At 39.6% G+C, this 24,164-nt stretch overlaps 1 protein-coding gene across 5 annotated transcripts in view; it reads right to left on the bottom strand.

The window, feature by feature from the left end:
- Positions 1-12,646: 12,646 nt before the first annotated feature.
- Positions 12,647-24,164, bottom strand: part of dcp1a (decapping mRNA 1A) — a 78,332-nt gene continuing 66,814 nt past the window's right edge. For 3 of the 5 annotated variants that reach the window (XR_010976970.1, XR_010976971.1, XR_010976972.1), the window contains one exon: positions 14,745-14,820. Coding sequence is in view for 2 of the 5 variants with exons in the window: in XM_068051729.1 (XP_067907830.1) it covers positions 14,740-14,820 (81 nt within the window). In the remaining 3 variants the exon portion in view is untranslated. Of the gene's footprint in view, positions 14,821-24,164 lie in introns of all 5 variants that reach the window. The other 2 variants (XM_068051729.1, XM_068051730.1) reach the window with 1 other exon arrangement.

Genomic DNA, 24,164 nt, shown 5'->3' with positions numbered 1-24,164 from the left:
TTTGCTGTGCACAAACTGGCTGCTGCATTTCCCTACTTTACAACAGAAAGTACACTTCGAGATCACTTAATTGATTGTGAAGCACTTTGGGATGCCCCCTGAAATCTTGAAAGGCACAACATAAATGCAAGTACTTCTTTAATTCTGAGAACCCTCCTCTTTCACATTACCTGACATGTGTTTCAAAGCATCTGCTTTTCATCTTTAGACCTGTAATTATCCAAACGATGTGCACACACATTCTATGATTTGGTAAAATGTAGCACAGCATTGAAAAATCTTATCCAACTATGTGAACCAACTGCTAGAGCCATTCTTCTTTCAAGGATTGAGATCATGTAAGACACCTGTGAGTTTACTAATAAGCCAATCAGAAAAATACTTCATACCTTTGAGCCATTTAGTGATTGCCACACTCATAGCAACACGCATAGAGAGCTGGGCATATAACTCAGTCGAGATGTGGTTTGACATCAAGTTTTATTTCTTGTGCATATTTTTCCATCTATGAAGCTAAATCATAGCTGGGCACTGCAGATTGCTCTCGTATCAGACCATTTTGTACAATATTAATGCAATTTCTTAACTATTAACAGATGACAAGAACAACATGTTTATAATAAGAGTTGAATTCTTCACACAAAATCTTGGATGGAAAACTGAACAGAAAGGACAATGAGGGCACCCTAAGCTTCTTCAAACACCACAATGATACTATGTTGTCTTCAGTGTGTTTCTTAATCTTTACAAGCAGGCCAAATACTTATGCATTACTTTCTTTTGAATTAGAAATAGCTTTCGCAGCACGGTAATACTTGTGCACAAAATTTTCAGCGAATGTTTTAGCACATTATAAGGATAGCCCAGCAAAGCACAGTACAGAAACAAACTTGTTCACAATATCCACATTCAGCGCTCCCTCTGTCTGCAGTCAAGATAAGGCTGTTGTAATGCTCTGCTTGCTCCGAGTTTCAGCATTGACATTCGGTTTGGTATGTTGCCAGCTTACATAAAGTTCTCTGATTTGATCTGTTCTGCAGATAACTTAAAGAAAACAAAATTTGCAGGTAAGAACCATATCACTTCATTGAGTCGTTTAGAAATGGTGAAATCCTCTTACTTCTCAGTCAAGAACTGCTTTGCATTCTTCATATGATGCTCCGAGGTTAGTGGAAGAAATTAGAATGCAGGATTGGAGGAGAAAGCACATGTTTTGGAAACCAGAAGCAGCAACTGTGGTTCAAAGCAAGGCAAAATCAATAGAAACAACAGAATTTTAAATTTAAAAAAATCAAAACAAATGGGTGAAAATCAATATTGGGTAAAAAAAAAATTATGGTCTGACAAAAAGAAAATCAAGGAATCATTTTGTGGAAATCCTTAAAATCAATACAGAAAATGAACCAGTTCCTCTTCGAGTCAAAATATAAAATGCACATTTATATAGCCTCATGTAAAAGAACATCTCAAGGGACTTTACTGAAAAGATAGATCTCAAAACACAAAATGGAACTGATATTTATATAAATTTATTGTCTCAAAAATAGCAATGATAAAAACCAAGTTATTGTGCCCTACTTTTTAAAGGCTATACATGCTGTTAACATGAGTGCTAAGAATCAGGGGTATACAAAAAAAACCGAATCATCCTATCCTTTAAGTAAATATAGTGCAGTGACATTGCTGACTGTGGATTCACAGCATCAGCAACAGTCATTCAGCATCATTGACTCAAACAGTTGACCAAGACAGTACATAATTTATTCTAATTTTATTTTCTTATTGAAAATATTCACAGTAATTTCGAAAAAAGAAAATAGCAGACACTGAAATTATAACTGCAAAGGCAGATGCTGCCTGACCTACTGAGTATTTCCAGCATTTTCTGTTTTTATTTCAAAAAGAACTAGATATATCCAAATACCATTTACATTTCTCATCACAGAGAAAAATTCATCTTTTTAAGCTTTCCACATGCCATGCACTATTCCTAAGATGAGTGGGTGAGCAGGTGTTTGTTTAGATGCCAGGCCAAGGTTATGGTATTGCTGATACAGGTAAATACATGGGCATGTTCCTCAACAGACCTGACGTTTGATATTCCCAAGAAATGCTGGAAGCACTCAGCAGGTCTGGCAGCATCTGTGGAAAGAGAAGCAGAGTTAACGTTTCGGGTCAGTGACCCTTCTTTGGAACTGACCCGAAACATTAACTCTGCTTCTCTTTCCACAGATGCTGCCAGACCTGCTGAGTGGTTCCAGCATTTCTTGTCTTTATTTCAGATTTCCAGCATCCGCAGTATTTTGCTTTTATTTTGTTTGATATTCTCTACCTGTCTAATATCTTCCTAATGGCACTGAATGAACCCATAACTCATCTTTGCATGGCACAATTCATTGGAACACCAACATGGTATACATAGCATCAGATTACAGTTTTCAAAGTTTTGTTTACTGAAGGAATCCAGAAATAAGTGAGTTGCACATTCCCATCAGGAATTCCATGAAAGCAATCTAGTCATCTGTATTGTTGAGTTAAATAAATTTTCAAAATTCAGTTTTGTATTTTTAAAACTAACATATTGCAGTGGCCAGTGTGACAGCCATCTTCCGCTATAAAAATGAGAAAGAGAATATTTATGTTTATATGAATCAAGCATAAATTAAAAAAGGGTCTGGCTTAAAAAACTAGCACTATTTTGCTAACAAAGTAAATTAGTACTATTTCAAATGTGCAGTTTGTGGGTTACTAAATACTTGGGTATTATTTATCAATTTCCTCTCATAAACTTCTGCAATTCTATAACTGCCAATCACTCTTTAGTACCCTGCATAAATAGATAGTCAGATTATTGAATCGGGGTGGGGTGGGGGTGGGGACAGGGACATCACATCCAAGCCCATGGTATCCTCACATATGCATGTTCTACTAGCAGGGATCACTGGATAGCTATCAGGGGTGGGAATCCAATGTGATTTTTCCATCCCCTAGTCCAGAGGAGCTGAGGACAATTGTGGTGTGGTATCCTTGTGAGTATTTCTAGCTGATATCAACCACAAACAAGGTGGTTGATGGCGAGACGGTGGCATAGTAGTAAACTAGTAATCCAGAAACCCAGCCTAATGCCCAGTTAGCTCAGTTGCCTAGACGGCATAGAGTATGCTGTAGAAAGATGCCGACAGTGTGGGTTCAATTCCCGTACCGGCTGTGGTCGTTCATAGAGGCCTGCCTCCTTGCCTTGCCCCATGCTCGAGGAGTGGTGACCCTCAAGCTGTACATCACCAACTGTCTCTCTCGCATGGGGAAAGATGACTATGACTAGAACAACAACACATCAACTTTATCCACTTAACAAGTAGGCGAGTTAAATTTAGGTAGTTTAATCAGTACAAAGTTCTAACAAAGTCATTTTTTTTCTCTCTTTCAACTAAATCAAGTATCTGATGAGAAACAATTAAATCAATGAAGTCTTTAACTTAAAGAATGTCATTCCAAGGTTTAAGAGCTAGCAAATTTTGATACTGTCATCTTGTTACATAACATAATGAATCAAGCACCAATTGAGAAAATACCCTTAACATAGGTGAAAACCTAAAAAAAAATTCAAATGTTCTGAAGAATGGTTAACACAGAAAATGCACTCTGAAAGTGTGTTCTGAAAGATTCATAATGAGCAAAGTATTCCAGTATTTGCTTTTATGTTGCATGCATTTCATCATATATTTATTAAGAACTTATTTGAGGGCACCAAATTTATTCCAGATAGAATTCATGCAATCAGCACATGACAACCCATTGGTCAAGATCAGATTCAAAACCCATACCCTAGAAGTGAAAGGCAAGTGTGCCAACTTATTGCACAACCCTCCTGATTTTTATTTTTTGCTGAATTGCTTTAACATTGATAATTTCCCAGGACTTTGATGAGATTTTACAACTTTTTAATTTTCATTCAACAACTACAAAAAAGTGGCATTTATCAATTTCAGCTTATCCCCAGTACTCGGCACATACAAATGGCTAGAGGTATAATTGAAATATATATACGAAGATCATCCTGAATTTGATTGCTCCGCTGTGCTGAATTTGCTGACATGTTGTCACCTCCCAAATCCATGCCCAATTTCCCAGTACTCCATGTTTGAAACCCTCCAATTGGACTTCCGCCCCTTCTACAGTACCAAAATGGCCAAAGTCACACATGACATCTTATGTTACTGTGACAAAGGAAAACTATCCCTCCTTGACCTGTCTACAGCCTTTAATACATTTGATCACACCATCCTCCTCCAACGCCTCTCCACTATCGTCCAGTTGCGTGGGACTGCCTTCACCTGGTTCCATTCTTACCCATCTAATTGTAGCCAAAGTATCATTCACAATGGCTTCTCTTCCTGCTCCCACACTATTATCTCAGGTGTCCCCCAAGGATCTGTCCTTGGCCCCCTCCTATTTCTCATCCACATGCTGCCCCTCAGTGACATCATCCAAAAGCACAGCATTAATTTTCACGTTGTCTTGCCAGGCCCCCACCTACCAAGACTAAGGCATATTAATTTTGCCACAGGGACATTAAATTTTAAATTGTTGCCAGGAAGAAGAGAAGGCCTGTTACAAGGACTGCCAGACACTTGGCTGGAAGACATTTACATATCAATAGGGACAAGAGAGGTTACTCCACTTATCCATTTAACCCACAATGGACTTTGAGCACCAGACATTGAAGGCAGGGAAGCGCATTCCAAGCCCTGAGATGATACAATACTCAGAGCCAAGATGTGGTCAGACCAGCTAGTCGCATGACTAACCTGCTTGGCAACCTGGGGTTTTCTGAATGGTACAAACCGTTTGAACTCAGTGTCTGTTTGCTCCTGGACTGAAAAAGACCTCTTCTGGCTGGCTCGCCACAGCCACTCCTATCTGCCTGCTCCCATCTCTCTCACAGAACTCCAAATCCACTGAAGACACATGAACCCCAAGAGAAAAAAGTCTCCTATGGCAAACAAGGTTTAAGAATACTTGGCCCCAAGAAAAGCAAGATCTACCTACAATCAAGGACTCTACAGTGAGCTCGAAGCTCCATAACAAAAACCCTCTTCAGAGGTTGCCTCAAACGTTTCCATTTTATTTCTTCTGCTCTGTTCTGTCTCTATCTGCATGTGTGTGTTGCGTATGCATGCTAACGTGGGCATGTCGTCTATCCGTAGGCGTTAAGCAAATTAAAGTTTCAGTTTAAGTTTAATAAATTTCAACGTTTCTTCTTTAAACCTAAGAAAACCTGTTTGTGCTGGTTTCTTTGCCTCATAATTGGAAAGCGGTAAACAAGGATTCACCAAGCAATCAAACAGAGTCAACATGATTTTTTGACAAATCTGCTAGAGTTCTTTGAGGATATAACAAACAGAGTTGTTAAAGGGGAACCAGTAAATATAGTGTATTTGGATTTCCAGAAAGCATTCAATAAGGTGCCACATAAAAGATTATTGCACAAGATAGAAGCTCATGGTATTGGGGGTAATGCATTAGCATGGATTGAGGATTGGTTAACTCACAGAAGACAAAGTGTCGGGATTAATGGGTCCTTTTCAGGTTGGAAAGACGTAATTAGTAGAGTGCCACAAGAATCAGTCCTCGGGCCTCAATTATTTACTATCTATATTAAACACTTGGAGGAGGGGGCAGAGTGTAATATATCCAAATTTGAAGATATAAAAATAAGTGGGAGAGCATGTTGTGATGAGGACATAAGGAATCTGCAAGAGGATATAAATAGGTTGAGTGAGTGGGCAAAAACTTGGCATATAGAGTTTAATGTAGGAAAGTGTGAGGTCATGCACTTTGGTAGGAAGAATCAAAAGGCAGACTATTATTTAAATGGAGAGAGACTACAAAAAAGTGCAGCAGAGAGGGATCTGGGTGTCCTTGTGCATGAAACACAAAAAGTTAGCATGCAAGTGCAGCAAGTAATTAAGGCAGCAAAATGGAATCTTGGCCTTTATTATTTATTTATTATTTAGAGCTACAGCACTGAAACAGGCCCTTCGGCCCACCAAGTCTGTGCCGACCATCAACCACCCATTTTATACTAATCCTACACTAATCCCATATTCCTACCACATCCCCACCTGTCCCTATATTCCCCTACCACCTACCTATACTAGGGGCAATTTACAATAGCCAATTTACCTATCAACCTGCAAGTCTTTGGCTGTGGGAGGAAACCGGATCACTTGGTGAAAACCCGTGCGGTCACAGGGAGAACTTGCAAACTCCGCACAGGCAGTACCCAGAATTGAACCCGGGTCGCTAGGGGGTTGGAGTTTAAAAATAGGGAAGTATTGTTACAACTGTACAGGGTGTTGGTGAGGCTGCACCTGGAGTACAGTGTACAGTTTTGGTCCCCATATTTAAGAAAGGATATACTGGCATTGGAGGCAGTTCAAAAGAGATTCACCATGCTGATTCCTGGGATGAAAGGGTTGACTTATCAAGAACAGCTAAACAGGTTAGGCCTTTATTCATTAGAATTTAGAAGAATGAGGGGTGATCTTATTGAAACATACAAGATTCTGAGGGGGCTTGACAGGGTAGATGTTGAGAAGATGTTTCCACTAGTGGGGGAATCTCAAACTCGGGGACGTAATTACAGAATAAGGGGACACTCATTTAAAACTGAGATGCGAAAGAATTTCTTCTCTCAGAGGGTAGTGAATGTTTGAAGGCTAGATTACTGAAAGTATTTAAAGAGAAGGTAGATAGATTTTTGAAATATCGGGGAATTGAGGGCTGGCACGAAAGAGGAGTTGAGGTCTGGGGCTGGTTGAATGGCAGGGCAGGCTTGAGGGGGCTGAATGGCCTACTCTTGCTCCTATTTCTTATGTTCTTAAGGGGGAGCTAAAAACAGCGTTTTAAGAATTAAACCCTGTTAAGGTAAGACCAGGTGAAGGCTGAGAGGGAACCCTAGACACCTTTCTCACCTGGTCGTAACAACATGTATGCTGACGACCCCCAGCTCTTCCTCACCAACACCTCTCTCGACTCCTCTACTGTCGCTATTATCAGACTGCTAAGCTGACATCCAGTACTGGAAGAGCAGAAATTTCCTTCAATTAAATATTGGGAAGACTGAAACCATTGTTTCGGTCCCTGCTCCAAACACCAGTACCTAGCTGACTCCATCCCTCTCCTTGGCAAGAGTCTGAGACTAAACCGGTCTGTTCACAAACTTAGTGCAACATTTGACCCCGAGATAAGCTTTTGACCACATATTCATGGCATCACTAAAACAGCCTATTTCCACCTCCATCTCATTAATTTCCTGCTGAAACCCTCATTCATGCCTGTTATCTCGAGGCTTGACTATTCCAACGCACTGCTGGCTAACAACCCACATTCTACACTCCGTAAACCTGGGCAGCAGAATTTTGGACGATCTCATGTCTTAACTCCCAAGTTCCATTCACCTTTTATCCCTGTGATTACTGACCTACATTGGTTCACGGTCAAGCACTGTCTTGATTTTAAAATTCTCCTCCTCGTTTTCAAAACTCTCCAGGACTTCGCACTTCCCTATCTCTAATCTACTCAAGCCCCACAACCCTCTGAAATATCTGCACTCATCGAATTCTGGGCTTCTGAGCATCCCGGACTTTAATTGCACTATCATTGGTGGGTATGCCTTCAATTGCCTAGGCCCTGTGCTCTGGAATTCCCTCCCTAAATCTGTCCACCTCTCTTTCCTCCTTTAATACACTCCTTAAAACCACATCTTTGACCAAGCTTTTGGTCATCAGACCGAATATCTCCTTATGTAGCTCAGTCATTTTATTTTATAATGCTCCTATGAAGCACTTAGGGGCATTTTATTATGTTAAATGCGCTATATAAATGTAAGTTGTTGTTGTAGCTGGCTTCAATCAATAGCGAGATAGCTATGTATTGATGTGTATTTGGTTAATTATATATATGCTGCAGAAATGGTTTTCTTTTTATTCCCAAAAATTATTGTTCCAAGGCTCAATGTTTTTCTAATTTCATTAACTTCTCAGGATTCTTTTTAAATTTACTTTTATTTTACAATATTTTAAATCTGACATTGCTAGGTCAGACTGTGGTTTTCCTTATTACCTTTTATTGAATTAAACTGATCAGTGGAAATTCCAGATTTCAATACATTAGTCGCTCCTAGTAACAGATTGTGCAGATAGTCGGAAAACTGAAAACGTAAAATAAGTATACATGTAGTTTTGGGTTTGCAGATTTATAATTTTAAAATTTACTAACTGAACCACAATGTGATGTTTGTAAGATAGATGTGTTTTAACGCGTTCAAGTACTCCCTCTAAATAATACAGTAGCATAGTAGTTATGGCACTGGACTAGGAACCCTGGCATTATAAATTCAAGTCCCACTATGCCAAGTTGTGAAATTGAATAATTCAATAATTCTGCCAATTTGTGGATTTATTGTAAAAAGCCAATTGGTACATTAATGCCTGCCACCCCTACCTACAATTAACTCCTGTCATGTGGCCTAGCAGGCCATTTGTAAACAAATTGCTACCAAATTCATAAAGAACAGGGCAAAAAAAATTAAACAGACCCATCGGCCGAATATAATTGTGTGTAATTAATCACATCTTTCAGTCAACATCCCAGACTCCTCAATCATCATCCTTATCCCTAAGTATATACAATGACCTGGCAGTGGCCCAAGAAACTCAATGTTGACGCTAGATCATATTAAGTCTGTATCAGGTGGTGAGGAAACCAAGAGAAGGAAGGAATCATGACCAACCTACCTGTCAGATACATCTATGAACTGCATAATCCTTCAGGAGAGGACAGCTTCCATCATGCTGCATGTCACTATTGCTGTGTGAAGCTGGGCAGATCTAGGAGTCCAAAATTGGGCATTCATGTCTGGGCCATCAGTAGCATCACAATCTATAACCTCCCTCATTTGTCCATCTCCATCCAGCAGGAGACTTACCCTGATTCAATGTAGAGTGCAGAAGGGCATGCCAGGAACAGCACCATATCTCTGACTGAGAAACATACATACGAACATATGAAATAGGAGAAGTAGGCCATTCGGCCCCTGGAGCCTGCTCTGCCATTCAATAAGATCATGGCTGATCTGTTTGTGTTTCAAATTCCGCACTCCCATCTACCCCCGATAACCTTAGATTCTTGTTAAGCAAGGGAATCAATCTACCTCTGCCTTAAAAATATTCAAAGTCTCCGCCTCCACCACCTTCTGAGGTAGAGTTCCAAAGTTGTACAACCCTCAGAAAACATTTCTCTTCATTTCTGTCCTAAAAGGGCAACCCTTAATTTTAAAACAGTGACCCTCTAGTTCTGGACTCGCCCACAAGAGGAAACATCCTTTCCACATCCATCTGGTCAAGACTGTCCAGGATCTTATATTTCAAGCAAGTCTTCCCCTAACTCTTCTAAACTCCAGTGAAAACAAGCCCAGTCTATCCAACCTTTCTTTATAAGACAATCCACTCATTCCAGGTATCAATCTAGTGAACCACCTCCAACACATTTACATTCTTCCTTAAATAAGGAGACTAAAACTTCACACAATATTCGAGATGTGGTCTCACCAATTCCCTGTACAACTGAAGCATAACATCCTTTTATTTTCAATTCCTCTCGTAATAAAGGATAGCATTCCATTAACCTTCTTTATTACTTGCTGTATCTGCATATTAACTTTTTGTGAGTCATGCACTAGAACACTTAGATTCTGCAGTCGTTCTCCATTTAAGTAATACTGCTGCTTTTTTCTTCTTCCTGCCAAAGTGAACAACTTCACATTTTCCCACATTATACTCAATCTACCAGATTTTTGACCACTCACTCAACCAATAGAAAAAAAAATATTGTGAAGCTACAACATGGTGGTCTCCTACATCCCAAGCTACAGGCTATAGCCAGGAACAAAGCAGCTTCATAACCAACAGATCACAGCAAAGTGGTATTCAAGAAACATCAAACTATACTGTAGACAGCAAAGGCTACAGGCCCTGACAACATCCCACTGTAGTGCTGAAAACATGTGCACCATAGCTAGTTGCTCTACAAGCCAAGCTGTTCCAGTGTAGCTATGACACTGGCATCTAGTAGACAATGTGGAAGATTTTGGGATGCACATAAATGGAAGTCAGTTCTGTAATATATTGAAAGTCTTGCATTTCATATGTAGTTCCCATTCGTCACACTCATTTTCTGTGTCATGCTTTTCCATTATGCTTGGGTGTAATATCGGAGTATCACTTTATAAATACAAGGCGTGTGTGCTTACCACAGTACTTGTATTTCTGTTCTCCAAACACTAGATGGAACTGCTTCTCCTCCAGGCTCTATTTCCAGTTCAGCTCGTCTACGTGGCACTGTGGGAAGTGTATGTTTATTTAAACATATATTTCTTTCATATTTATGCTGGTTATTCAAGGCCTTGGACCACTCCTCATCCCATCCACTGTGCACCTGTCCTCCGCCTCCTCACAGAAACTCAATCCATATGCTTGTATGCCTGGCTGGTCCATTCGCGATGCTGGACCTTTGCCTATCCACCTATTGGCCTGTCTGCACAAGCCACTCACGGTCTCACTGCCCTCGTCACTAAGATGGGAAATGTGCTATTTGTGGTTTTTTTTTTTTTTACAATGAAGCATGTATAGTGATTTATTCTATTTATAGGACTTCAATTGATTTAAAACTATTTTCTGTTTTTTGGCTTTGGGGTCAGCTTGGGGATGGGGGGACGAGAGGTGAGGGAATGGGAAGCAGAGATGACGGGGTAAATGTATAATGTAAAGGGAAAAAGGGAGAGGTAGGAGGTGCAATAGGAGCAAAGAGGTGATGGGATGGAAAAGGATAGAGAAGTGGGACAAGAAGTGGAAGTGGCAGGTATAAGGTAGTATATCAGTGGGCACTGAGGATTACGCGAACTCACCAGTGGAAAATGTAGCTTTTCTCCACTGCATCATGCCATCCATCCATCCACCCACCAAAAGATGACAGAGGGGAGAAGCAAGAGATGCAGACTGAATCAGTATAAAGCTGACCCACAGGCAAGAAAGACACCAAGAGCAACTCCATGGAAGATGCCCTGGTATATCACAAATCTTGCATATTTGCATGTTTCCTGTAATGTCACATTTACCATCACACTTTGCTGATTCGCTGCTGTTTTACTTTGAGCCAATCAGAACTGAGGAAGTGGGGACTGTATGAATCAAAAGCAAGCAAAGTGGCTTGATCATGCAAGTTTTGAGAAAACATGTGAGGGATGGAATTTCTTCCAATTTTACCATTTAGAGAGTACATTGCCCACTAGTATGTGACATACAACAACAAAATCACCCTTGGTCACCCCCCAAATCTGTTAAATTCAAATTCTGCACTAATTCATATGAAGCATAAAGAAAACAAGTTTCCCAGCAAAGAGCATTCAAGCTTATATCATTTTTATTCTGCAAAGCAAGACATGCACTACCAGCTGTGTTTCTAGTTGTCAGAGTGGAAAACCATGTTTTCACTGTCTGTTTGCATTACTGTTCAATCAGGATGCATGCATACTTAAACACAAGGAATTAGATAGTCAGCTCTTTTTAATCATTAAATGTACTAACGCGCCACTAGACAGTTCTCTGTAAAATAAAAACCCACCTCCCTGGTATGGCTTTGCACCAGTTTCTTTTATACTGTGATGACTGTGCATTATCCGTGCACCATTGTTTATCTTGTATGGCACTTAAGGGAATCAAGTCAGTATACATCAGTAAAACTACAGCACTAAAGTAGTACATTCCTAAAGTCATTGCTTTCCTTTTCGTTTTATTTTATGAAAATAAGAGAAACCAGAGTGCAAGATTCACTAATACACACATTGTGCCAAGTAAAGCTCATTGATTGTGTAGTGACATGTGATCGGTCACAAAATAATGACAGCTAGTGCTCTCCCTAAATTAGCTTATGTGCAAGTGGTATTTATAGGAGCAAAATTGTTTATACATAAACAAGTCCATTAGAGAAAATGTTCCAACTGCAGTTAAAAAAAAAAAAATAAGAACTTTTATAGATCTCATCACATCTATCTGGCAGTCCAGTTAATCATACCTCATTAATTATAACAAAAGGAGAATTGTTATAATAAATGTCTCAGAATGGTACTTGTATATTGTAGTGTGCAGCTCACAGATATGAATTATGCTGCTGGTCATACTTCATACCTGCTCTGTGGCAATAGAACTCTGTGCTCACCAGACAATTAAATTTTAATGTGAGATAAGAGCCGGCGAGAAGATTGAAAACATTCAAAATTAAACTCGCAAACATTTAAAACTTTGGTTCACACTGGACTGCAATCCTGCATTCAGGGTCAATCCCAAACTGGAAGTAGCCTCACACCACTTGACATGTGGTGGGGAGTCAGAACGCTGACCCAATTCTAGAGTTAGAATACCACTGACATCTGTGTTGACACAAAATTGGAGATCTGACAAGTTAGAATTCACAGGACCATGCACAGGTAATCTATCATACATTGCTTATTACAAAAATTCATGAACCAATGCAATTTGATTGTGTTAAAAAACACAAATTATTTATTATAAAAATATACTTGCAGAATTACAAAAAAAATGTACTTGTTCAAAATACTCATTGATCCACAGAATAGCTATTTTTTAAAAAAAGTACATAAGATGTGAAAATCCACTAACATGGCGTACATTCCACACATACAAAGCAAACCGCAAGTAAATTGTGAAGTTAAGTATTAAGAATGATGAGCTGACATGTTGTGTTGTAGACGTTTAAACATGGTTCCAAATCTCCACAAGGTACATCCCTGATCTTAGCTTAGCATTAAGGCAAAGGTGCTGAGTACAGGCACTTCCTATATGGAGCAAGGTCTCCATTGTGGCTGATTACCGTTCAGCATCAGCAGGGGCCTGGCAACATATTGCCTCCTCTTTTTAAAGAGTAATTGTGCTGGGAAAGGGGAGAGGCAGGAAAGGGGAGGAGACATACAAAGATTAAGTAACAGGAGGAAAGTTAACCAAAAAATAAAGAAAACAACCATATTGTTTAAAGTAAATTTGAACTGAAATTAAAAAAAGTTATATTTGCCAGTCTATTACAAACAACAGGCATGTAGTAGAGCGATATCAGTTAACTTTAATTAGTAAATCGATAAATTATCAGAACTAATACCTGCCTAAATTTATCTCAAGAAGCAAGCCATAATCATTGTACAGCACTAGGAAAATGATCCAAGCGTTGGATTTTATTTTACTAAAGAAGGTGACACCAATGTGATAAAATGTTTTTAGTTTATTGAGCACTGACATACATGCAGCTAAATATTCTTCTAGCTGAAGTTTCTGTTTCACCATCAAATTGACTTTCACAGTAATATACTGGCATTATGCAAAAAGACACCAATATGAATAGACAGTCACTAATTAAATATTTAACTACAAAAAAAAGTTCCCATCATCTCTTAAACTGAAAATCTTTCTCTAGTACCTACACACTCTGATTTGTAGCTTTGATTAATTTTAAACTTAAGTTGCAACATGGTATGCCAGTTAACTGTTTTCAGAATTAGTGACTACAAATGACTTTAAAAAAAATAGGCAGTTTGATTGGAGAATTAAGGTTTTTTGGCTATTCATGCAAACTTACACATTTCCATAGCTAGCATGAGAAATTCATTTTTGATTTATACATACCCAACTACACGTAAAGCAGTCACAGTCTGTCTACAAGTGTTAATATGGGGTAGAAATTTGGCCCCAGGGCAAGAAAGTGTCATCAGATTTTCCTGCCTTCACAATTATTTTGAGATAAATATGCAAAAATGTTCAAGTTTATTTTAATTTAGAGTATGGTTCAATTTTGAACTCTGCTTATTTCATTATTGCTGTTTCTTAAAGCTATAATTAGATCTGCATGACAAAATAAACATTCAGGGTCAGTGCTGACTAGCAGAAACTTGATAGTTTGCAAGGGAATTTAGTTGCATCTATAGGTTGACTTTCAGTGTTTGGTGTACCTTGCAATTCATATCTTATGTATTTATTCATAAGACAAGTTGTCTGTCATTTCTATACAAAATTGTATAACATTTCAAATTTAGTTAATTGGAAAATCTGTTTAAAATAATCGTGATTAAAACACTTTCCTCTGCATCTAAGCAATGAAAATATATTGTTGCTTTTAAAACACTGCAGACTGTGTTGTATTTTTGAAACAGAAAACTCCACAGAATGCTTATTTTATGCATTAAAAGGTGACAAAACAATTGAGAAGTTTTTAAACAAGGAACAAACTCCAAAAGGTTGTGTAAAACTAAGTCATTTTATAAATGTTTCTTATAGAAATCAAAAGGCTCAACAGAAAATATCTATTGCTCATTAACTACATTGTACCTTTTAAGGCATCAAAAAGTAGGATGTTACTACCTACATATACACACACTCTGTTTTGCCAAATACTTTCACAGAAGTGCTTACGCTATTTAAATTGGAAATACAGTAATACTTTGGCAATGTAAACAAAGACTGATCACAAAATATAAATGTAGAAACCAAGACCATTAATATTGCAAAGTAAAGTTGCATTCTCACAGTATCACGCTGCTAAACACAGCAACAATTTGAATTATTTATACTTGTGGAGACATGTTACTCCTGTAGTTCAACGTAGCTTGTTTCTTCACAATTTGATATTACCTACATTCTTTAGAAGAATCTGTAGATAGGCTTCATGGATTGTGTTCAGAAAATCGGAGTCATTCTGAGAGAAAATAATTCAAAGCCAATAAATTTAATATTGAACACTGTTACTTTATTAAACTGCATTATTATAAGATTACCTATTTCTGTCTCCTATTCTTTTAAACATACAATTTAAGGATAGGCCCATCCTGCATCTGGAAGAAATCAGAAAGCAATGCTTTCAGCTGTATTATACTTCCTGAAGTCATGCAAGATTTCTTGATCTTGTGTGGTATATGTCTTACAACCATGGCGGGAGCAACGCACTGTTAATTCAGTCCCATCACTCCACAAGTCACAGCATATTATTAAGCTTTCACCAAATCAGAAGAAACAGCCAAATTTAAACACTCTAGTAACCCCAGAATGAAGCAGACCAAGCCAGGTATCATTAGACAACAAATTAACTATTTAATAAAAAATCATCTTAAACACTATTAAGATAAACCTATGTCAAAAGATGTTATAATGTCTTAATTTAATCCAACTCCCACATGCACGCACATACATTCAAAAATAACAATTAATTGGTCTTTAAAAGTTTTTTTTTAAGATTAGCTGTCTGTTAAGAATAAAATAAATAAGATTTTTGCATTTTACATTCCTGGTGAATGAGGTCTTCTGATGTGAAAATAATCAAAGTTCACTCGAAGTCTTTATCCGGATTTGATGAAAATACTCTGTTCTTAACGAGCATTCACAGTTCGGTTGCAGGAGCATTAAACAGTTCTTTCAACCATGAGCACAGCAATACAAATAATTTGTTGAAAAAGAAAAGCTTTTCTTCCTTGCTCAGGGAATTAGCTTGTATCTTTGTAGAATTTGAGAACACAAAACAGTTCCCTTCTTCAGATTGCCTGGAAAAGTCTCTTAGAACTAACTGGTTCAGACTAGTCCCTGCCAGCTCCACACAGTCAAAATGGATACATCATCCCATGTGACCTCTCTCTACTGCCATTGCTCAGGGTAACCAAAAATGCAGCTGTTGTACACCGTCTCCAGATTTCTAGAATCTTCTCTCCCTTAAAAGGTTTTTTCTTTTACAAACAGTCTTAAAGGCACACACACAGTTTTTTAATCCAAGGAGAAAAAATAAGACAAGTCCGTGACAACTCCGCCCTTGGCAAAATGAAATGCCATTCCCAAAATGTGTTTCATTCTGGTGCAAAAAAAATAGAAATTGAAAAAACACTACCTTTTTTCGCATTCACGCACCATTCACTCTAATAATCTATAGCATTTACTTTATACCATTGCCATCTATGAGTTAACATAGTTAAATTCATGACAAAGCATCAGCGATAACATTATTTTTCCCTGAAATATGGACAACTTTTAGATAAGGCTGTAACAAACTCCATCTAAAGATTCTAGCATTTCGGTTTTTAAACTTTTCCACAAACATTAATGGGTTATGGTAAGTGTATAATAGTATTTCTTTATAGTCCTGGTGGACATTTACCTCAAAATGTTTGACAGCCAGCAAAAGTCCTAATGCTTCTTTTTCCACAGTGGAATACTTTTTTGATGGCAATTTAGTTTTCTTGAAAAGTACCCTACTGGCTTCTCTATGCACAATTGCCATGCTGCAATAAAACTACATCAACCCCCAGGTCGCTAGCTTCGATCGCTATTTTAAAATGTTCAGCGAAATTTGAAGCAGCCAACACTGGTTCATTAGTTAAGATTACCTTTAGCTTTTCAAAAGCTGCCTGGCATTCATCTGACCATACCACTTTGTTTTTTTTTGTAGCAAATCAGTTAATGAAGCAGCCACAGTACTAAACTTCCATACAAATTTCTTGTAAAAAAACACACATCCCTAAAAACCTCTATTTCCTGTTTTAGGGATAGGGAACTCTGCTAAGGCTTTTACCTTTGCTGTTTTTGGCAATACATGTGTCCAAAGTAAGTTACTCTTGCTTTTCCAAATTCACTTTTTGTCTGATTTATTACTAAGTCCAAGACTTATTAAACAAAATTTTTAGTTGGTTTAAGTGTTCTTGCCAAGTGTTACTGTATGTTAGTACATCATTGAGATACACTACAAAGTTGGGAACACTGGCTACCACCTGATTCATTAATCTTTGAAAAATGGCTCGCATTTTATTAGCCCGAATGGCATCACCTGACACTGATAAAGACCGTCTGGTGTTACAAAAGCTGATATCTCTTTGGTTCGAGGAGTCAAAGGAACTTGCTCGTATCCCTTTAACAAGTCGATCTTGGTAAGAAACCTAGCACTGCCCACTCTGTCGATAGTCTTCTAAATGCAGAACTGGGTAGAAGTCTGCCTTCATTACCACATTGACTTTTCTACAGTCTATACAAAACCAGGTTGACCCGTCAGGTTTAGGTATTAGAACTATTGGTGAACTCCAGCTGCTTTGACTAGGTTTGATCAAATTGTTTTCCAGCATGTACTGGATCTCTGCTTTCACTTGAGCCTGTTTGTCCAGACTCAAGCAGTAAGGATGTTGTTTTAAAGGAACGGTTTCCCCTATATCCACATCATGTGTGGCTAAGGTTGTACATCCCGGCTTAGCCCTACAAACTCTTTTAAAGGTTGTGAAAAACCTGGTTAGGCCTTCACGTTGTTTTGCTTCTAAGTACAAAAGCATGTTGTGCAATTTTCCTGGCCATTCTGTGTTCGCAAATCTGATAGTTGGAGGTTCAATGAGAGAATTTTCTAGGCCTGCTTCTGCCTCATCCTCACTATCTTTTTCCTTCTCAACAGTCCTGATTACCTGACATACCTGTACTGGCTTATCCTCCTCCCTGTGATAAGATTGCTTTAACATACTGATGTGACACAACCAGTTCTTGCGCCAATCAGGGGTTTCAATCAAGTAATCTACCTTACCCACTCTTTTGATCACTCTATATGGGCCACTGAACTGTGCTTTTAATTGTTCTCCCTGTAACGGTAACGACACCAATACTTCATCCCCTGGTTGAAATTCACGAGCTTTTGCATTCTTGTCTGCCCATTTTTTCATATTGGCTTGGAATGCTTTAAGGTGTTCCTGAGCCACACCGCAAGCTTTCGTAAGCCTTTCCCGGAACACAGATACATAGTTCAGCATCGAAGGTTCATTCTTTTGTTCCAAGAATCTGTCTTTTATGAGTTTTAGAAGACCTCTTACTTCATGTCCGTAAACCAATTCGAAAGGACTGAAGTCTGTAGACTCATTTGGTGAGTCTCTGGTGGCAAATAAAAGGAAGTCTAGTCCTTTATCCCAGTCATGTGGATATTCGTGACGGTATGTTTTAGAGTTTGGTGGTATCTCTCTAAAGCTCCCGTGACTGTGGGTGAAATGCTGAAGATTTCAACTGTCTAATCCCCAATTTGCCCATGACTTCTTGAAATATCTTCGACATGAAATTAGAACCTTGATCTGATTGAACTTCAAGTGGTAACCCATATTTCATAAAAATTGGGTTAACTTTTCTACTACTATTCTAGCAGTAATTGTCCTCAAAGGAATGGCCTCTGGAAATCGAGTAGCCATATCCATGATAGTATGTATTGATGTCCTGCTTTTGTTTTTGGCAAGGGTCCTATACAGTCTACTAATACCCTGCTAAATGGTTTCTCAATCACTGGTATGGGAACTAGTGGTGCTGGTTTTATGGTAGATTGCAGTTTTCCCACCATTTGACATGTATGGCATGTCCTATAAAATTGTTTCACATCCTTTGTAAGACCTGGCCAGTAATAATGTTTGCTTATGCGCGATTTAGTCTTCTGAATTTCCCCCATGTCCTGCTAGAGGAATGTCATGTGTTAACCTTAATAATCCCTGGCGATATTTAGGTGGTACCACTATCTGTTTAACAACTGTCCGCAGGTCTATGAGGCAGTCTCCATTTCCTCCTCAAAATCCCGTTTGCCATACAATAGCCTTCTGGAACTCCTTTCACCTCAGCTTCTGTCAGAGCCATCTGTGCTATTTGGTATATCTCTGGATCAGCTTGCTATGCTGCAATGACAGAAGATCTGATAAACATCTGATTTGGATTATCTAAAACCCCAAATAAGGTTTCAGATACTTGGCTGTTTGTGGTGCCACTTCTACCTCCAACATTTGATCCTGTCTAGCCATTGCTCAGGTGACTACACAAGCAGGAATAATTCCTGGAACCTGTTCCTGTAATTGTTCAGTTTCCCTAACTTCACTTGGTTCCTCTGTAATTATAGGAGAAACTGATACTTTTGATCCAGCCAAATCTTTTCCTGGGAGTAGATAGATTCCCTCTACTGGCAAACGGTGGATAACTCTGACAGTTACTATCCCAGATAGTAAGTCACTCTCTATGCGTACTTTATATAAAGGTACGGGTATATACTCCCCGCCAATTCCATTAACTAAAACTTTAGCGTTCAAAGGCACTCTCTGGTGCAAACGTTATATCTTTCCCCAGCAAGAGCGTTTGGGTTGACTCCTGTATCCTGAGTATAATGACAGGTTTTGCTGCCTCACAGGATCTGGAGTTACCTTCCCCTCTGACAAAAATTCTTGAGGTTTTGGGCATTTTATTCTTAAACTCTACACTCACTTTAGTTTTTGTATCTGGTTTTACAGCTGCCGTTAAAGCTATAGCCTGGTCTGCTATACTCTGAGTCTTTTCCTCTGCACTAGCTTTGCGTACTCCAACAAGTCCTATGGGTTTACCTTGCAATTTCCAGCATTCTGAACGAAGATGACCCATTTTGTGTCAATGATAACACTTCAGCTTGCGAACCTCACTTCTACCCTCAGCACCTTCCTTACTGACCTGAGGTGGTGATCGTGGGGAATTCCCAGCTGTTCCTTCTTGTCCCCAGCTACTTGCCTTCCTTTCACTCTCCCACTTCCTATCCTCAGGTTTATGGGGGTGATGGACAAAAGATTTTGGCTTATTCACCAGCTCGACAACACCAGCAATTTCTGCTACTTGCCTAATTTCCAAAACTTTCAGGTTATCTACACAAGTTCTCACTACTGAAGGAATGGACGTTTTAAAGTCCTCCGAGAGAATCAACCCTCAAAGGTTCTCATAGGTGGTTTCCATCTTTAATGCCCGTATCCAACGATCAATATTAATTTGCTTCATCCTCTCAAATTCTACACACATCTGCCCAGCCAATCTACGTATAGACTGTACCGTATTATACAAGAACCCCGATTCCTTTAATTTTTGTAATTGGGGTTGGATTTGGATCCCAACAACCAAGTTTCCAATTAATATGATGCCAGTCGCAAGACCCCAATTTATGTTATCCCAGAGATGAGTAATTAATGATTCCAAATGCGAGCCCTAAAATTAGTCTGATTCTGATCCCAGATGCAATTAAATATGATCCTGATCCCGGTCGAGCCCCCAATTAAATATGTTACGACCTTGGCGAGAGCAACGCACTGTTAATTCAGTCCCGTCACTCCACAGGTCGCAGCATATTATTAAGCTTTCACCAAATCGGAAAAAAACAGCCAAACTAAACACACTAGTATCGCCAGAATGAAGCAGACCAAACCAGGTATCTTTAGACAATAAATTAACTATTAAAAAAATATATCTTAAACACTATTAAGATAAACCTATGTCTAAAGAACTTATAACTTCTTACTTTAATCTAACTCCCGCACATACATTCAAAAATAACAATTAGTTTTTTTTTAAAAAAGTGTAGTTTTTAAGATTAGCTGTCTGTTAAGAATAAAAATAAATAAGTAAAGTGTTTGCGTTTTACTTTCATATGAATGAGGTCTTCTGATGTGAAGATAATCAAAGTTCACTCGAAGTCTTTATCTGGATTTGATGAAAATACTCTTTTCTTGATAAGCATTCACACAGTTCAGTTGCAGGAGCATCAAACAGCTCTTTCAACCATGAGCACAGCAATACAAATAATTTGTTGAAAAAGAAAAGCTTTTCTTCCTTGCTCAGGAAATTAACTCAGCTTGTATCTTTGTAGAGTTTTTCTTGAGAGAGAATAAAAACAGCTCCCTTCTTCAGATTGCCTCGTGGAAAAAGTCTCTCAGAACTAACTGGTTCAGACCAGTCCCTGCCAGCTCCACAGAGTCAAAATGGACACATCATCCCATGTAGCCTCTCTCTCTACTGCTGTTGCTCAGGGTAACCAAAAATGCAGGTGCAGTACACGGGATCTCCAGATTTCTAGAATCTTCTCTCCCTTAAAGGTGCACTTGTTAAAAAAAATGGTCTTAAAGGCAGTTTTTTTAAAATCAGGAGAAAAAAATAAGACAAGTCCGCGACATATGATAGATGTATCATTTTGAGTTGGTCCTCTTATAGGTAGAGATAACTACTTTGCTTTTATCTAATCCTGTCCTCTGGCTCAATTCTTGTTCCGATAAGTTTTTTTAAGCTTTGTAAAAATATTGAAGAGACAAATATCAAGCCGAAGGAAGAGAAACCCCTGCAGGGTTTTTCTGGGTTCTAAAGGCCTAGTTCAAAGGGTGCCAACCTGCCATGGATCTTGGAGTATACTGGGCCCAAGGATGAAGCATCAGATCCAGCGATAGCACTGGATCAGGAGACAGTAGATAATGTTCTGTTGTGAAAGGTTATGATATGACCCCTGTGGAGAAAGCCCCCTACAGCTTGGCAAACCCAATCATGCAGAGTTGTGCTCCAAGTATAACGCAAAACAATCCACATGGTAGTGTTCGTGATAATGTGGCATGTGTCGAGATCTGAGCTACAAGAAAATTAGAAAAACATACCAAATCAAAATTAAAAGCAGCAGGGCTAGAAAAGTATGTAGCGTACAAATGATATTTCAAATTGAGAAGAACCATAGCAAAGGTAGGTAATCTTACTTTTATCCTTCACACACCTTTAAAAGCGGAAATGTTAAGATTTACGTGAATGGCCAACACACCAAATACATCAGTGCAACTCAAACCCAAGCAAACATTTCATGTAATAGCCTTACTGAGTCCAGACTGTAAGGTGATGGAGCTTTCACTTTGTTTGATAATCACTGACCTCTTCAATTGGCAAAAGGCACATCTCACAACCTGCCCACCAATATTATAGCTGGTGATTGGTTGTATAACTTAATTTCACAAGCACATCTTTTTTATTGTTTTAACATCCATTCACAAAGTCAAAGCATTAGTCCAGAGTGTTAATGGCAGAATAATGAGCAGCCCTGTCTACATGAAAAACAGGCACACGGTTAAAAATAAAATATTTTTTGAAAAAAGGTCAGTCATGCTCTGAAATTATTGAACACAATGTTCAGCCCGCAAGGCTGTAGACGGCCTAATTGAAAAATCAGGTGCTGCTCCTCAAGCTTGCGTTGATGTTCACTGGAATACTGCAGCAGGCCAAAGACAGAAAGCATAAGAGCAGGGGTATGTGTCAGACACTTCTTCCTACCTCCTCCTAGACCATGACCCCACCACTAAACATGAAGCCACTGTCTCCAGGACTGTCAGTGACCTCAGCTCCTCCGGAGATCTTCCCTCGACAGCTTCCAACCTCATAGTCCCACAATCCCGGACAGCCTGCTTCTACCTCGTTCTCAAAATCCACAAACAGGACTGTCCTGGCAGACCCATCCTTTCAGCCTGTTCCTACTCCACTGAACTTATTTCTTCCTATCATGACTATATTTTTTCTCCCCAGTCCAGTCTCTTCCCATCTACATTTGAGACTCTTCGGACGCCCAACGTCATTGACAATTTCCAGTTTCTTGGCCCTTACCGCCTCCCCTTCACTACAGATGTCCAATCTCCCTACACCGCCATCTCCTACCAGGATGGTCTTTAGGCTCTCCGCTTCTTCCTTGAAGAGAGACTCAACCAGCCCCCATTCACCACCACCCTCCTCCGCCTGGCTGAACTTGTTCTTACGCTGAACAACTTCTCCTTCAACTCCACTCACTTCCTCCAAATAAAAAGTGTTGCTATGGGTACCCGCATGGGTCCTAGTTATGCCTGTCTTTTTGTGGGATATGTCAAACATTCCTTGTTCCAGTCCTACTCCGACCCCCTCCCTCACCTCTTTTTCTGGTACATTGATGACTGTATCTGTGTGGCTTCCTGCTCTCGTCCCGAATGGAAAACCTCATCAACTTTGCTTCCAATTTCCACCCTTCTCTCACCTTTACATGGTCTATCTCTGACACTTCCCTTCCTCGACTTCTCTGTCTCCGTCTCTGTCTCTGGGGATAGGCTGTCTACTAATATTCATTATAAGCCCACCAACTCCCTGGCTACCTTGCCGACATTTCCTCTCAGTTTCCTGTAAGGACGCCATCCCATTCTCCAGGTTTCTCTGTCTGACGCATCTGTTCTGATGATACAACCTTCCACAACAGCGCTTCTGACATGTCTTCCTTTTTCCTCAATCAAGGAATCCCCCCACAGTTGTTGACAGGGGCCTCAACTCTGTCCAACCTATTTCCCACACTTCTGCCCTCACCCCTTCCCCTCCCTCCCAGAACCAGGAAAGGGTTCCCCTTGTCCTCACTTTCCACCCCATCAGCCTCCATATCCAAAGGATCATCGCTGCCATTTCCGCCAGGTTCAGCGTGATCCACCACCAAACACATCTTCCCTTCCCCTCAGCATTCCGAAGGGATCGTTCCTTCCGCGACACCCTGGTCCACTCCTCCATCACCCCCAACACCTTGTCCCCTTTCCATGAAATCGCAGGTGGTGTAATACCTGCCCTTTTACCTCCTCTCTCATCATCCAAGCCCCAAACACTCCTTCCAGGTATAGCACCGATGTACTTGTATTTCCTTCAATTTGGTATACTGTATTTGCTGCTCACAGTGCAGTTGCTTCTGCACTGGGGAGACCAAACATAGATAGGGTGACCACTTTGCAGAAAACCTCCACTCAGTCCGAAAGCATGACCCCGGGCTTCCAGTTGCTTGCTATTTCAACACACCCTCCTGCTCTCACGCCCACATTTCTGTCCTGGGCCTGCTGCAGTGGTCCAGTGAACATCAACACAAGCTCGAGGAGCAGCACCTGATTGTTCGATTAGGCACTCTACAGTCTTGCAGACGGAACATTGAGTTCAATCATTTCAAAGCAGGACTGGCCTTTTTGTAATTTTTTTTATAAAATTATTTTATTTTTTAAACCATGTTCCTGTTTTCATGTAAATAGAGCTGCTCAGTATTCTGCCATTAACACTCTCTCTGGACTAATGCTTTGTTTTTGACCACAAGCATTGGCACACTCTTTGCCTTTGTCCCATGACTGTTTTCTTATTTAATCTCTCCTGCCCTCTGCCCGATCTCCCACCCTTTTTGTTCTCTTCCCCAACCTCACCCACCATCCCCAGCAATCCACCTTTCACTTGCTTAAAAACTAATTCTTTTCTAACCTTTGC

Source organism: Heterodontus francisci, chromosome 19 (assembly GCF_036365525.1).
Source record: "Heterodontus francisci isolate sHetFra1 chromosome 19, sHetFra1.hap1, whole genome shotgun sequence".
Lineage (NCBI taxonomy): Eukaryota > Metazoa > Chordata > Chondrichthyes > Heterodontiformes > Heterodontidae > Heterodontus > Heterodontus francisci.
Note: the sequence above shows the minus strand (reverse complement) of the source record. Positions and strands in the feature narration are given on the sequence as shown.